At 43.5% G+C, this 12,060-nt stretch overlaps 2 protein-coding genes across 2 annotated transcripts; both read left to right on the top strand.

Moving 5' to 3' along the window:
• The first annotated feature begins 1,234 nt into the window (after window positions 1-1,234).
• Window positions 1,235-3,860, top strand: SMCO1 (single-pass membrane protein with coiled-coil domains 1). Its single transcript, XM_088530166.1, has 3 exons — window positions 1,235-1,262; window positions 2,209-2,422; window positions 3,386-3,860. Exons 1-3 carry the CDS (start codon window positions 1,235-1,237, stop codon window positions 3,858-3,860), a joined length of 717 nt encoding a protein of 238 aa, XP_088386292.1.
• Window positions 3,861-5,560: 1,700 nt separating this feature from the next.
• On the top strand, window positions 5,561-10,522 carry RNF168 (ring finger protein 168). Its single transcript, XM_010224697.2, has 6 exons — window positions 5,561-5,941; window positions 6,627-6,703; window positions 7,481-7,657; window positions 8,286-8,410; window positions 8,756-8,843; window positions 9,470-10,522. Exons 1-6 carry the CDS (start codon window positions 5,641-5,643, stop codon window positions 10,505-10,507), a joined length of 1,806 nt encoding a protein of 601 aa, XP_010222999.2. The 5' UTR covers window positions 5,561-5,640; the 3' UTR covers window positions 10,508-10,522.
• The last annotated feature ends 1,538 nt before the right edge of the window (window positions 10,523-12,060 follow it).

The following is a 12,060-nucleotide window of genomic DNA, read 5'->3' as shown; positions in this document are numbered from 1 at the left end:
TGTTAGTGAGACATTAAGGGGCAAGAAAGGGCAATCCTTTGCAGGAGGGAAAAAAAAAAAAAAAAGGGGGTGTACAGTATGGGGCTGGAACGAGCTGAACTTTTTCCATTGGACGTTTTCATGGGAAAGAAGTGATAATATAGGGGTAATTATATATGGGAAAAGGAACAGTTCGTGAGTGATCTTCTGTTTCTCTTTTATTTATTTAAAGGGGAGGGGGACAAAGCAACACATGAATGCCATTCTGGCCAGCCTGTGAGTTCTGTGTGTTTCGTTGCAAGATCCTGTGTAATTGCTTGACCAGCGAAGGCTGATGGCTTCTTTAAGCACTGCCTTCCGCCAGGGGGACCAGGAAATTCACTCTCTCCTATGGTCCACCTCCAAAGGGGAGAATTATGGTGAATTTCTGAATTTGGATAGGCAGCTTGAAAGCTGGACGGTTCAAAAATAGAAAGCAATCAACTATAGTTAAGAAAAATGGTCTACTTATTATTTTTTTAAAAGGTTCCAAGAAACAAAATGGCTGTCACAGAGAAACTGGGACAGGGGACACTGATTCAGCTTCCATTTTCAAATTTGTCCTAAGAAGAGGCTTGCAAAAATACTTGACCAACAGGTTCATTGGCTTTGTGTCAAAATATTGTGGCACACACTGCCCCCCCTGGTAGGGATGCCCACGTTCAGCTGTGGCATGACATTGCAGTCATCAGATGGCTAGACTGTCCTTTCACTGACGGGAAGTGACTCAGGGGAATATGCTCCCTAGAAAGCAAGTTGTGAGGAGCACTCAGTAACGAGCAGAGAAATCATGAGCAGACAGCAGAGGGAACCTGTGAACACCTGAACAGATACTGTTGTGCATTGACTGGCTAAATGACTAGATTTTTACAAGGTTTAAAATAGCTTAGCTGCACATGGGTACGCTTTGAAGCAGAGAGGTATAAAGGCTCACACCAGCTTGTAGATTTGTAGGAAACTGCTCCTCCAGTTGAGACACGAATGTTATTCGTGAACGGGTTTCGGGTAGAAAAATCTGATTTCCTGCAATGGCCTGAGTAGAGGAGGTAAGACTATGCACACGAGTATACCATGGTCAGAGGCTTTCAGAAAAGCAGGAATGCCAAGAGCACAGATCTTCAAGTCTGGTTCTTCACATTAATAAGCAGAGAAAGAGGTTTAAAAGCTTTCTAATAAAGATTTGTTGTTTGTTTGGCCCACTCACTATACACACACGATGGACATTATCGGTTATCAGAGCAGTGGTAATTTCACTGGTCTTACAGGAAAAAGCATTTAGAAGCTATTACCGAAAGAGAAGTTGGAGGTTTAGTCAATCTTTCCTGAATTTTGATAATAACAATTTTAATAATAATTTTGATCATGAGACAGCAGCACCGATCCCATAGAGAACAAGAATTTAGAAAAAGCTTCTCTTAAAACATGGATAGCTTGTCTTGTCTGACAGCTGGAAGTCAAATCTAGAAGATACTGAAATACAGCAGTAAACTCAAATTAGCACTTGGACCACCTTGGAATATATCACATTTGCAGAACAGCACCACTGTGGCTTGTTGGTGCCAAGCAAGAATTTACCTTTTAAAATATATTGTAAAGTTTGTATTAATTTTCTATTTATACTATCTAAAAGAAAAAAGCGATGGGGAGCAAGTATAGATTATGCCAATACCCAAAAGCTACTGTGTATTTTCAGACAAAGATACATATAAAAATAGGACTGTAATGCACCATTCTATCAAGGCAAAGAGGAGTATTCTGAAGTCAACACACACAACTGCTTTGAAACTGTTTAGAGCAAGGCTTCCTACTATATTTATTAATTTTGTTTTAATACAGTGTTTAACACAAGAGGATCCCAATTCAGAATCTGATTCTCTAATCCTTAGAGCAGTACAATCCAACGCAAATTCTGAATCAGTAGGAATAGTTGCTGCCTTAATCACTTCTAAAATACATGGTTGCAAGTTATTTGCCCAGTATCCAGGAAGGAAATTTGGATGGTAAATATTTGGAAAACTTTGAGATCTTCGAGATCTTTTTCGTACACACACTTAAGTGCATCAGTATTATCAAGAAACTGAATTTCTAGTGGTGTCCACCTGTAAAAGGAGTGTCACACACCCTGTAGAGAATTTCAGAATTGGATCTAGAGCTGCTTACAAGGCAATGTGAAGCATCACCCGCTTGTAGGGCAGAGCGTGCCTCACAGTCACACCCAAGTATCTAAAAATCAAGCCTGTTTTCTGTTCCTCAGAGTAGAAAATAAGGTACAGACCTTGGAAACTCAGTTCAAGGACCTGAAGTCAAGCTTGGACAACCTCACACACAAGTTTGAACAGCACGCCGAGAACCTGGAGAATCAGATGAACCAGGATGCAATGTGGACATCAGCACTAGAAGACAGGTGAGCAGCAAGGTGAGGATCAACACATGCAGTCCTGTCCCGCTTCCTAGTCTATCTTGGCATCAAAAGTTCTGAAATTAAAGTATTTGGAGCCACTATCGCTTTCTAAGTACCTCTGAAGAATAAGACTGCTAGGTGCTTCTGAGCACTCTGTAAATATAATTACTTTTCTCTGAAATGCTTGATTATTTAGAAAAAAATTATACAACCGTGATCTAAACATGAATTCCAGGTGCCAACTACAGGCTCCAGATTCTTGAAATAAGTCATCTAAACTACTGCAGAAAGTAGTCAAAATAATCAAAAAAACTTGTATTCGAAAGTGAATTCAAGTTGCAGGCACCACAGAGAGGCATTTGCTATCAACAAGTAGAATAAAACCAGTTAATTGCTAAACCAATAAAGATTCGAAACAAAGCAAAATAGAGCAAAATGAGAAAATAACCAAGCTAGCATTAGAGTCTATATTGTTTCTGAATGTGCTTGCTCTTTAGGAGGGCTTTTTGTTCATGTCACCCCACTCACTTCAATGTCTTTATCTAGCACACAGCTCTGCTACAGGCTTACCCTGTGCCGGCATCCTAAATTGCCCTGGCACCTATGAGGAACTGAGTAACTAAGCATGACAATTTGCATTATCTATTCTTTTCCCTTTTGGGCAGCTATCAACCAAATCAAGCTGCAAAAGATGAAAAAAAAATCAAGAATAAATGAGATGAACAGCTGGACAGGCAGGGAATGGAGAGCCGGCTCAAACTTGTACATGCAGTTGGGACTCTCCTTAACAACAGCACTTGTCCAGTAGCCTTTTCCAAACGCAGCTGAACTGGCAGGCGAGCGATGCCCGAGATGGCTTAAAGTTGCAGTGCTGTGTGTAACCTGAACATGGGAGAAGTGAGTGTTTTAAAACAGAATTTCCCTGCTTGAGGAAAAGCTTATTAGGGTCTCCTTGTGTTTCTTCAGCGGCCTGACCTCCGCAGAGACCAGCCTCCTGCTCAGCTACGCCTGCGAAACCCTGGTGGCCCTGCGCTGCCTGGTGACAGCCGCGGTGCCCGACCTGGCCCAAGGCCTCGCCACCACGGCCCACATCCTGAGGCGCAAGGCCCGCCACGGCCGCATCCAGGCCGCGTGGGATGCGGCCCTGCAGCGCCTGGAGCTGCGCGAAGGCGACGTGGCGGCCCTCGGCGCTTTCCTCGCCGCGCACGGCCACGAGGCCCGGCACTGCGCGGCTGCCGCGGGGCGCTGGCGGCGGCCCGGCGAGGCGGCGGCCGCTGCGCTCAACAGGGCCGTGCGGGACGAGCGGCTGCGCGCCGGGCTGCTGCGCGCCGTCAAGGCGGCGGACGAGGAGAGGGCGCGGAGGCGAGCCGAGAGCGCGGCCGCCACGGCCGAGCCCTGCCGCTGTGAGCGGGCGGGAGGGAGGCCCGCGCCGCCGCCATAACTGCCGTAACGGCCGCAACCGCCGCTCCGCGCATGCGCAGACCGCACCCGAGAGGCCCGCCCCCTCCCTTCCCGCCTGACGGCCGGGGGGCGTGGCCCTCTCCAGGAAGCGGCCTCACCTCCTCCCCGAGAGGACGCCGCTGATTGGCTGCGCGGCGGGCGCGGGGCGGGGCCGCGGCGGCGGTTTGGCGGGCCGCGCCGCGCGGTGGCGGTGACGGTGGCCGCAGGTCCGGGCCCCGCCGTCTCCCCCCGTCCCTGAGGCGGCCGGGCCCGCGGGCAGGGCGGCCCGGAGGGCGGCGAGAGGCTCCCGGTGCCGCGCAGCCCGGACCTGGGGTCCCTTTTACCTCAGCCTCGCGTCCGAGGAGGAGGCGGGGGGAGGAGGAAAAAAGCAGCAGCTGCTGCGCAGGTAACGCCCGCCGGTCTTGAAATATAGAATAATATAGAATGTATAATACGGGATTTAACTTTTTTGACTGTGCTGCTGCAGTGGTTTCCTCTATCTTATGTTCTTATTCCTTTTTCTGCTCTCTTAATTCTCTTGTTCTTCATTATTTTTCTTTGTTTTTCTGTCTCCTATGTACTGGGCCCTGGATTGATACCTCGCATTTCTTGGATTCTCTTCTCTTACGTCTATCTTGCCCAGGGACTTTTTTTTTTTTCCTTTTTTTTTTTCTATATACATCTGTGTATATGTACATAAATTAAAATGGTTTAGTCTGAGAATATTGGACCTTTTAGCCAAACTGCCTGTAAAAATGGATGTTTCAGTGTTGTCTAACATCTCTAAAGCAAACAATTTGCTGTATCAACAAAAGAGCAACAGAACCCAATAAAACTTGATTTGGTGTCACTTGTCTCAGTGGTGAGTTGCTATGCAGATTTTCTAGGCAGTTGTGATTTCAAATTACTGCCTTTCTTTGAGAATAACCATTTATTTTTAAGGTCTTTCTAAGAACTTCATTGTTTCTGCACTTAAGAATAAAATCTGTTGTTGTTGTTGGGTGTTTTTTCTGACTTATTGGCGTCCGCTTTTATATTTTTCTCATTCACACTATTTCTGGGCCAAGTGAAAAGTCCGGTGAGGGGAACTGGTAGCAGAGATATTAGAACTCACTGCTTTGAGTCGTACAAGTCACAGTGGAAGAACCTCAAACATTGAATGTATGGACTAGTTCTCTGCTTATATTAACAAGATTTAAAAAAAAAAAAAAACTTTAGTTCCAGTTTAATCAAGGAAATGAATGAAGAAAGGAGCTACCTAAAGAAGAATCTCTGTTAATTCGTAGGACGATACTGTATTTCACCTTTAGAAAATGATGATATCAAGTCTGTGTTAAAAGCAGCTTTTGATGGACTGGCATTTACTAAATAATTGCCTGCATGGAAGGCTTAAAGCAATAACCAAGAATATTTGCCAAATACAATCATAGATTTTAACTGCTAGAAAATAAATGTTGGAAGAATGGATGCCTCTTACTCGTCTTCTCTGTATTTTGTTGCTATCTACTAGAAATTCCTTGTACGCTTCACAGGAAACCACCGTGGAAAACAGGGACATTAGTTTCATGGTGAATTCTGGAAGGACTTCTGGAGTTGTAGAGGAAAACAGAATTTTTGGATTTCTACACAAAAATAACAACTTAAGCAGCCTTCTCAAATATAATTTTTTTTCTAAAGTAGCTATCCAAGAGAACATTTTCTATTATATTTATTACAGGAAGGAGTAGCCATTTCTTTTTATTTTCAGGTACTGACATATTAACCTCGTCCCTCTACTCAACATGGCAAAGAAATCGGAGGCTCCTCTTTCCTTAACTGACTGTCTCTGCCAAATCTGCATGGAGATCTTTGTGGAGCCCGTGACGCTGCCGTGCAATCACAGCCTCTGCAATTCCTGCTTCCAGCTGACGGTGGAAAAGGCCAGCCTGTGTTGCCCCTTCTGTCGCCGTCGAGTGTCTTCCTGGGCGCGATACAACGCCCGCAGAAACACCCTCATCAACTGGGACCTCTGGGAGAGCATTCAGAAGAAATACCCCCAGGAGTGCGAGCGCAGGATTAACGGGCAGGATTTGGAAGATGAAAGTAAGTGAAAATGTCACTTCCTCCAGGATGTCTTTGCGTTATTAGTATTAGTGGACTTTGGATGTTTTGAAATAAAGTATGCTTGGACAGCTGTGTGATTGATAGAAAATTCTGGAGGGTGTCAGAGCTCTTTTAAAGGGTACTTAAAGGTACAGAAATGTTCATGTCTTTTTTTCCTTTCCTATTACAGAGAGGGTAGGTTATGTTGTCTTATGTCTTTGTAAGTGGATGTTTGTTGTTTCTTTACACAAAATGTTGGCACATGGCTCGTGGTCCATGCAAAGACAGTAGTTCACTATTAATTTACAGATTTTGCAGCTGAAGTTGTATGAAGGTCAAGAGTTTTATCTAATATGCTTTAGTGATAGAAAACAAAGTGAAGCATTGAAAACTATTCAAAGTCTTAGATGCTCCCATTTATTATCTGATTGCAAATCTAGTCTATCCATGAATCTCCAGAGATACCTAAAATGGAGATGTGAGATGATAGGAAGGAAATCTGATCAATGCCTTGGGGAAGGGGAAGTCTTAGTCTCTCTTTGGTCTTTAGTAGACTGTTTCTAAACTTGGTATACTTGCAGTGTTATGTGATTTAATCTCTGTATGTATGTGTGTGTGTATATATATATATATATATGTATGTATAATTTTGGCTTTGTTTTCCTTTTCTTCCTCTCTGAATAAGTCTGCGTGTCCCAGCCACAGCACCAGCTGAGCAAGCCCGGGGAACTGAGACAAGAATATGAAGCAGAGATTAGCAAGGTGAGTCTAAAGAATGTTTTCTGAAAGTTGAGGGGTTTTGTATCAATTACTTGTATCAATTATTATCAATAGTTACCAGTAGGTAGCTATGATGAGGATATAATTTTACACAAGGTCAAACATAATAAAGTGTATAAAGTGCTGTGACTGTTGATGCTCTTCTGCCAAGAGAGCTTCCAGATTCACTATGTGGTTCAAGAAAGCTTTGTTTAATTCTTTGAGTTTTGGACTAACATAAGTGATTTCTGAAGTGGATATCTGACAGAAGGAAGGCAGGTAGGTTCTTGCCCTGCTGCTTTGAATTTTGCACGTTCCAAGAAAATATAAGGGCACAGAAGAGATCTGCGCTGTCCTCCAGGCTTCTTTGTGAATATCTGGAGTTAGGAATATAGAAACAGGTTGAACAGCCATTGCAGTCTAGCTCTCTTCTATCCTTAAAGAGGCTTAATTTGAATTTCATCCATGTATTTGCATGTTGCTGACTGTGGTTAGTAACACTCATTTACTCTCATTCTAAAAATGCATTTCATCTTGCTTATTAACAAGGTTAACAGTATAAGATTGTAAGATCAAAAAAAAAGGTTATGAAATTGATGCTCTGCAGAGGGTCTTGCATGTTTGGAGTGTTCAGTAATTAAATATTGGCCTTGAAGGAAGTGCACAGTGTGGCTTGGTGAGTAGTGGATCGTTTGTTCACATTTGAAGCGTGTCACACGTGAGGTTCTGCTATGAAGTTTGGTCCTACAGAAGTAACTATATATATATATATATTTAAAGGTGGAAGCAGAAAGGCGAGCACACGAACAAGAGGAAAATAAAGCAAGTGAGGAATATATTCAAAAGCTGCTAGCGGAAGAGGAGGAGGAGCAGAAGTTAGCAGAAGAGAGGAGGAAGGAGTTGGAAAAGCAGCTAAAGCAAGATGAAGAGCTGGCCTGGCAGCTGAGTAACAGTCTGGTGAGTTAAGATCAAGGGTCATACTAGAAAATGTTCATTTAGTGCAAACAGCTTGGAGTCGTCAGAGCCAAAGTCAAAATTCTGAGTAATTTAAACTGATTTTGAGTTGTAGTAAGAAGCTGTTGTTGGCCCTCAGTACTCTGAATCCTTGAATAACCATTAGTTTTTTGAAGGAAAGTTGCCGGGGGGACTATCCTAAACATCCTGATGTTTCATACATACTTGAAAATCCTTCTGGAAACTTTCAGAGTGGAAATGTTTTCAACAGTGATATTTTTTTTCCAAACGAGTATTTTTAAAATCAAGGGAGAAAGGGAGAAAAACATCTGTAATCTATACCGAGAAAAGGCAAATGCAATTATATTTGAGAAGGCTTAATTTGTGGTATTTTATTTTTGCTACCTGACAATACTTGTAATGATAAAACTTGAAGCTGTACTTCTCAAACAAAATCCTTTGTCTCTTAATGCCAGATATAGGAAAGTGTATGCAGCATGTAACACTTCAACTATCTAATAATTCCTGTTTTGTGAATTCCTTGGACAATAGTAACCAATTTTATGACAGAAATTTTCTAGTTGGTGTTTTGCTTTCTTTTTAATATAAAAAATTATTTTTACTTTTGAAGAATGAAGACCCTAGGGGAAGTGGGCTCAGCAGTCCCTCACCAGCGGGTACTTTCTCATCTGAAGGATCTCCAGTTAATATGTGCAAGGTGAAGAACAAATCAAACAGCTCTGGGGACATTCAGAAGTAAGTGGTCAAAGTTTCTTATATTCAATAATTATATCGCTTAATTCAATAATTATAGAATAGAGATATAATTATCTCTTTCTTGGTGGACTGCAGCTGTGCTCCATTCGCTTCCTTGGGATCTTGCAGTCCTGCTTCCCTAGATCATCTGGGGCAAATGTGGGCCGTTGAAACAATTAGCGTTAAAATATTAAAATATTTCCTTGGAGGACAGTATGTCGGGCAAGGGAGACTGCCTTGATCCCCCTGCTTTTGTATGTCAGCACAAATATCTTGCCTAATGAAAGGGGAGTTGTATTTCAAGAAAAAATGCGTTTTTAATGGGTATACTTTTTTTCCTTTAAGGTATCTGTCTTCAAAGTCTCATCCTGTGTTGGGATCAGCATCGTGCTCTAGAGTAACAGAAAGAGGCAGGGCTGACTCTTGCTCTCTGGTAACTAGAATTTTTTAATTTTATTTTTGTAAGTTTCAGTGTTGGTAACTTGATTTTCCCACTTTCCTTGCAACGATGTGTATCAGCACTGGGGAATATCTTTCCCTTTTTGAACTGTTCAGTATTCATGATGGCCAAAAGTGGAAAGGGAAGAAGCCGTGTTTGACAGGCAGCAGCCACGAACCCGCTGGTTATTTAGATGGTTAGCTCATATACCTAAGCAGAGATTCCAGTTAATTACATTTTATCCTGGTGGGATATCTGGGTTTTCTCATTTCATGGGTAATCACAGGTTCAAAGACAATTTGGCTTTGAGTTTTTCCTCTGCAGCTTTTGGCTGGTTTTATATGCCTTGTTCTCCCTTATTTTGGTCCTTCAAGAAAATGCTAATACCTGCTACAGTTGGTTGGAGTGAGGGATAAGAGAGGAGAATGTTGCAATTCCTCCAGTTCTTAAGCTGGGCTTTTTTTGTAGATTGTTTAAAATATTTATAATAACTGTATTTTTAAGAATCCAAGTTAATATCTCAAAGTAGTAATGAGCAGCGCACTTAGACATAGAGTTTGCATTTTATTCATACTCCCTGTTTTTTGCTGAATTAATTTCACTGGGGGGTGTCTCTTCAGGAAAGCAATAGCAGCGAAAGCGGTGCCTCCGCATGGCGAGATGAGCAAGAGGAAATGCCAACACTGTCCCCCCAGCTCCCCGGCGTGACCAAAGATCGCAGTGGGACTGATTCATTTTTAGAATCCTGCATGAGCTACTTAAGTGCCTCGGCAGCAGCAGAGCTGGCTGCTGATGAGCAGGAAAAAACATCAGGACCAAACCCTGCAGAAGGTGAAGTTCCAGATGCACTTTGTGAAGCCACGAAAGAGAAAGGGTCTGGAGCAAGGAAAGGAGAAACAAATGGGCTTGAGTCAGATGGTGCATGTGCACCACTAGAGCATGTGGAAATTCTGAACCTTGAAAACTTGACTTCAGATGTTTCCAGGGTGTCTGACAGCAGAAATGGGATTGGTGGTTTCCTTAAGGAGGCTGGAAAACCAGATGAGGAGCAACAAGATAGAGAAGAGAACCCTAAGGAGCCTCCAAAAAGAAAGCTGGGAGAAGCACCAGCTGAATCTGTGGTTGACTTGGGTTTGCTTGACAAGAGGAGGAGAACTCTTCCGGAAGCTTTGGAGGACCAAGGGGCACAGTTAAATGATTTTAACATGCAAATGCAGAAAGCTTTTGAGCAGGAGCTCTATGAAAGGCGTATGCAAGAGGAGCAGGATAGGCTTCTGGCTCTGCAGCTGCAAAGGCAGATCAACAAGGAGGAGGGGACGCTGAATCGACGGAAGGGCTCTCCAGACGAGTACCATCTTCGCACCAAAACACCACCGTCTTTGAAAGACTCTCTTGCTAGAAAGGGAAGTTTAAAGGGGGCAAAGGACTCGAAGCTACCAAAAAAACAAGCTGAAACAAATCACCGCAAGGCTCGGAAAGGTTCTTGCAATGAAAACTGGCAGTCCCCTACCAGACTCCGGATGAAATCGCCCAGCATCAAAGGGGGAAAAGTTTTGAATTGTGTCGTTAATACCAGTGACTCGAATGATATTTGTTCGTTAGCAAAAAATAAGCAAAAGACCATCCTTCAGATGTTCAAAGGATCTGTTGCAGAGTAGCTCAACAAAACTATGGAAGCATGGTGAAATGATTGAGAGATTAAAGCCATCATAATGCTTTTTCTTCTGTTAGGCAAAACTTTCTGTCAAGTTTTAAAGCTGATGGTTTTGAATGGGGGATCACTTAGGGCCTCAAGTGCAACCAGAATTGTGTTCTTTGCAGAAGCCCCCAGACGTTAACAGTTTTAATTGCTCTGTTTTCAACTGCCACTTATTTTCTAGCACCGTTTTTATGTACATAGTTTTGAATGTAAATGCTATTTAAGAAAAAGTTTCTTTTTGGTTATCTTTAGAATAAGAAATGAGAACTTTTCCAGTGAAAGGCACCTTTCTCATTAAAAAAAAAAAAAACAAAAACAACAACAAAAAAACCTCCCCAGCTGGGCACAACCATGTTGAACTGAAGCAAACTGCTGCAATTTAGGTTGTTGCTGAAGGGTGTTGCTGGCCTGGCCATTATTGAGTATTACCAGACAACTGGCCTTGCGGATCTGCTCTCTCCCGCTCACTGTAACACACTACTAGCCTCATTTTTAGACAAAGAAGGAAAACTAGCTCATCCTCCCCCTGTAAGGGGCTGTGGGCTTTTATCTGCTTCAGGTCGCAAGGGCTTCTTCTGCAAATTGGACGTTCATTGGAGCTGGGGAGATATGCTCTTGTTGTGCTTATGTTCTCCAACTTCTTCGTGCTGTGATAATATTACCGATATTTACTGCTATCTAACTTTCTTCTGATCCTGGTTTGAGTTGGATTAAAAGCATATAGTATGTATTAAAAACTGAAAAATAATAATAATAATAAAAAAAAGCACAGACCTCCTCCAGTGGAGAAAATAAATCCGGGCAGGGGCGAAGGGGAGCAGAAAAGCTGAAAACGTGAATTGTTGATAGTGAAGTAACAAGTACAATTAAGAATTGATTTAATATTCAGCTTAACCTTAGCGCCTGGGTCTGTGTATGACTGTTTTTTTTTTCTTTTTTTCCCTTTTAGGGGAACAAATACTGTCTTCCGCGTGGCTTAAAAATGTAATGTTGTTCAAATAAATAACGTTTTGGACACCGTGCAAGAAAGGTGACGTTATAAAAGTTTTGGCCTGTGGAGGGGAGCTTGCTTCCAGGCAGCAGGCTCTTGTGTTTCTTTGCTGCTGGTAGTATGAAAGGGTGTAACAATGTGTAACAAAGTACTCCCAGAGGCATTGTGTGATGGTCACTGCAAGTGACAAACACAAGGCGGGGAGCTGAGGGGGAACTCCGTGAAGTAAGTGAAATAATTTTGGAGCTCCGTTTGGTGAAATGTATACAAAAGAACGGGGTTGGGGTGGGGGGAGAACGTTCCCTTTCCCTCGGGCTCCTGCCTGCCTGCTGTGAGGCGGCTCCGCCTCGGGGCGAGTCGGGCCCGCGCTCGGCTCCGCCTCGGGGCGATTCGGCCCGCGCTCGGCTCCGCCTCGGGGCGAGTCGGGCCCGCGCTCGGCTCCGCCTCGGGGCGAGTCGGCTCCGCCTCGGGGCGAGTCGGGCCCGCGCTCGGCTCCGCTTCGGGTCGAGTCGGCTCCGGCT

This window comes from Tinamus guttatus, unplaced genomic scaffold (genome assembly GCF_059628265.1).
Source record: "Tinamus guttatus ecotype Peru unplaced genomic scaffold, ASM5962826v1 Tinamus_guttatus_pri_ptg000364l, whole genome shotgun sequence".
NCBI classification, from domain to species: domain Eukaryota; kingdom Metazoa; phylum Chordata; class Aves; order Tinamiformes; family Tinamidae; genus Tinamus; species Tinamus guttatus.
Note: the sequence above shows the minus strand (reverse complement) of the source record. Positions and strands in the feature narration are given on the sequence as shown.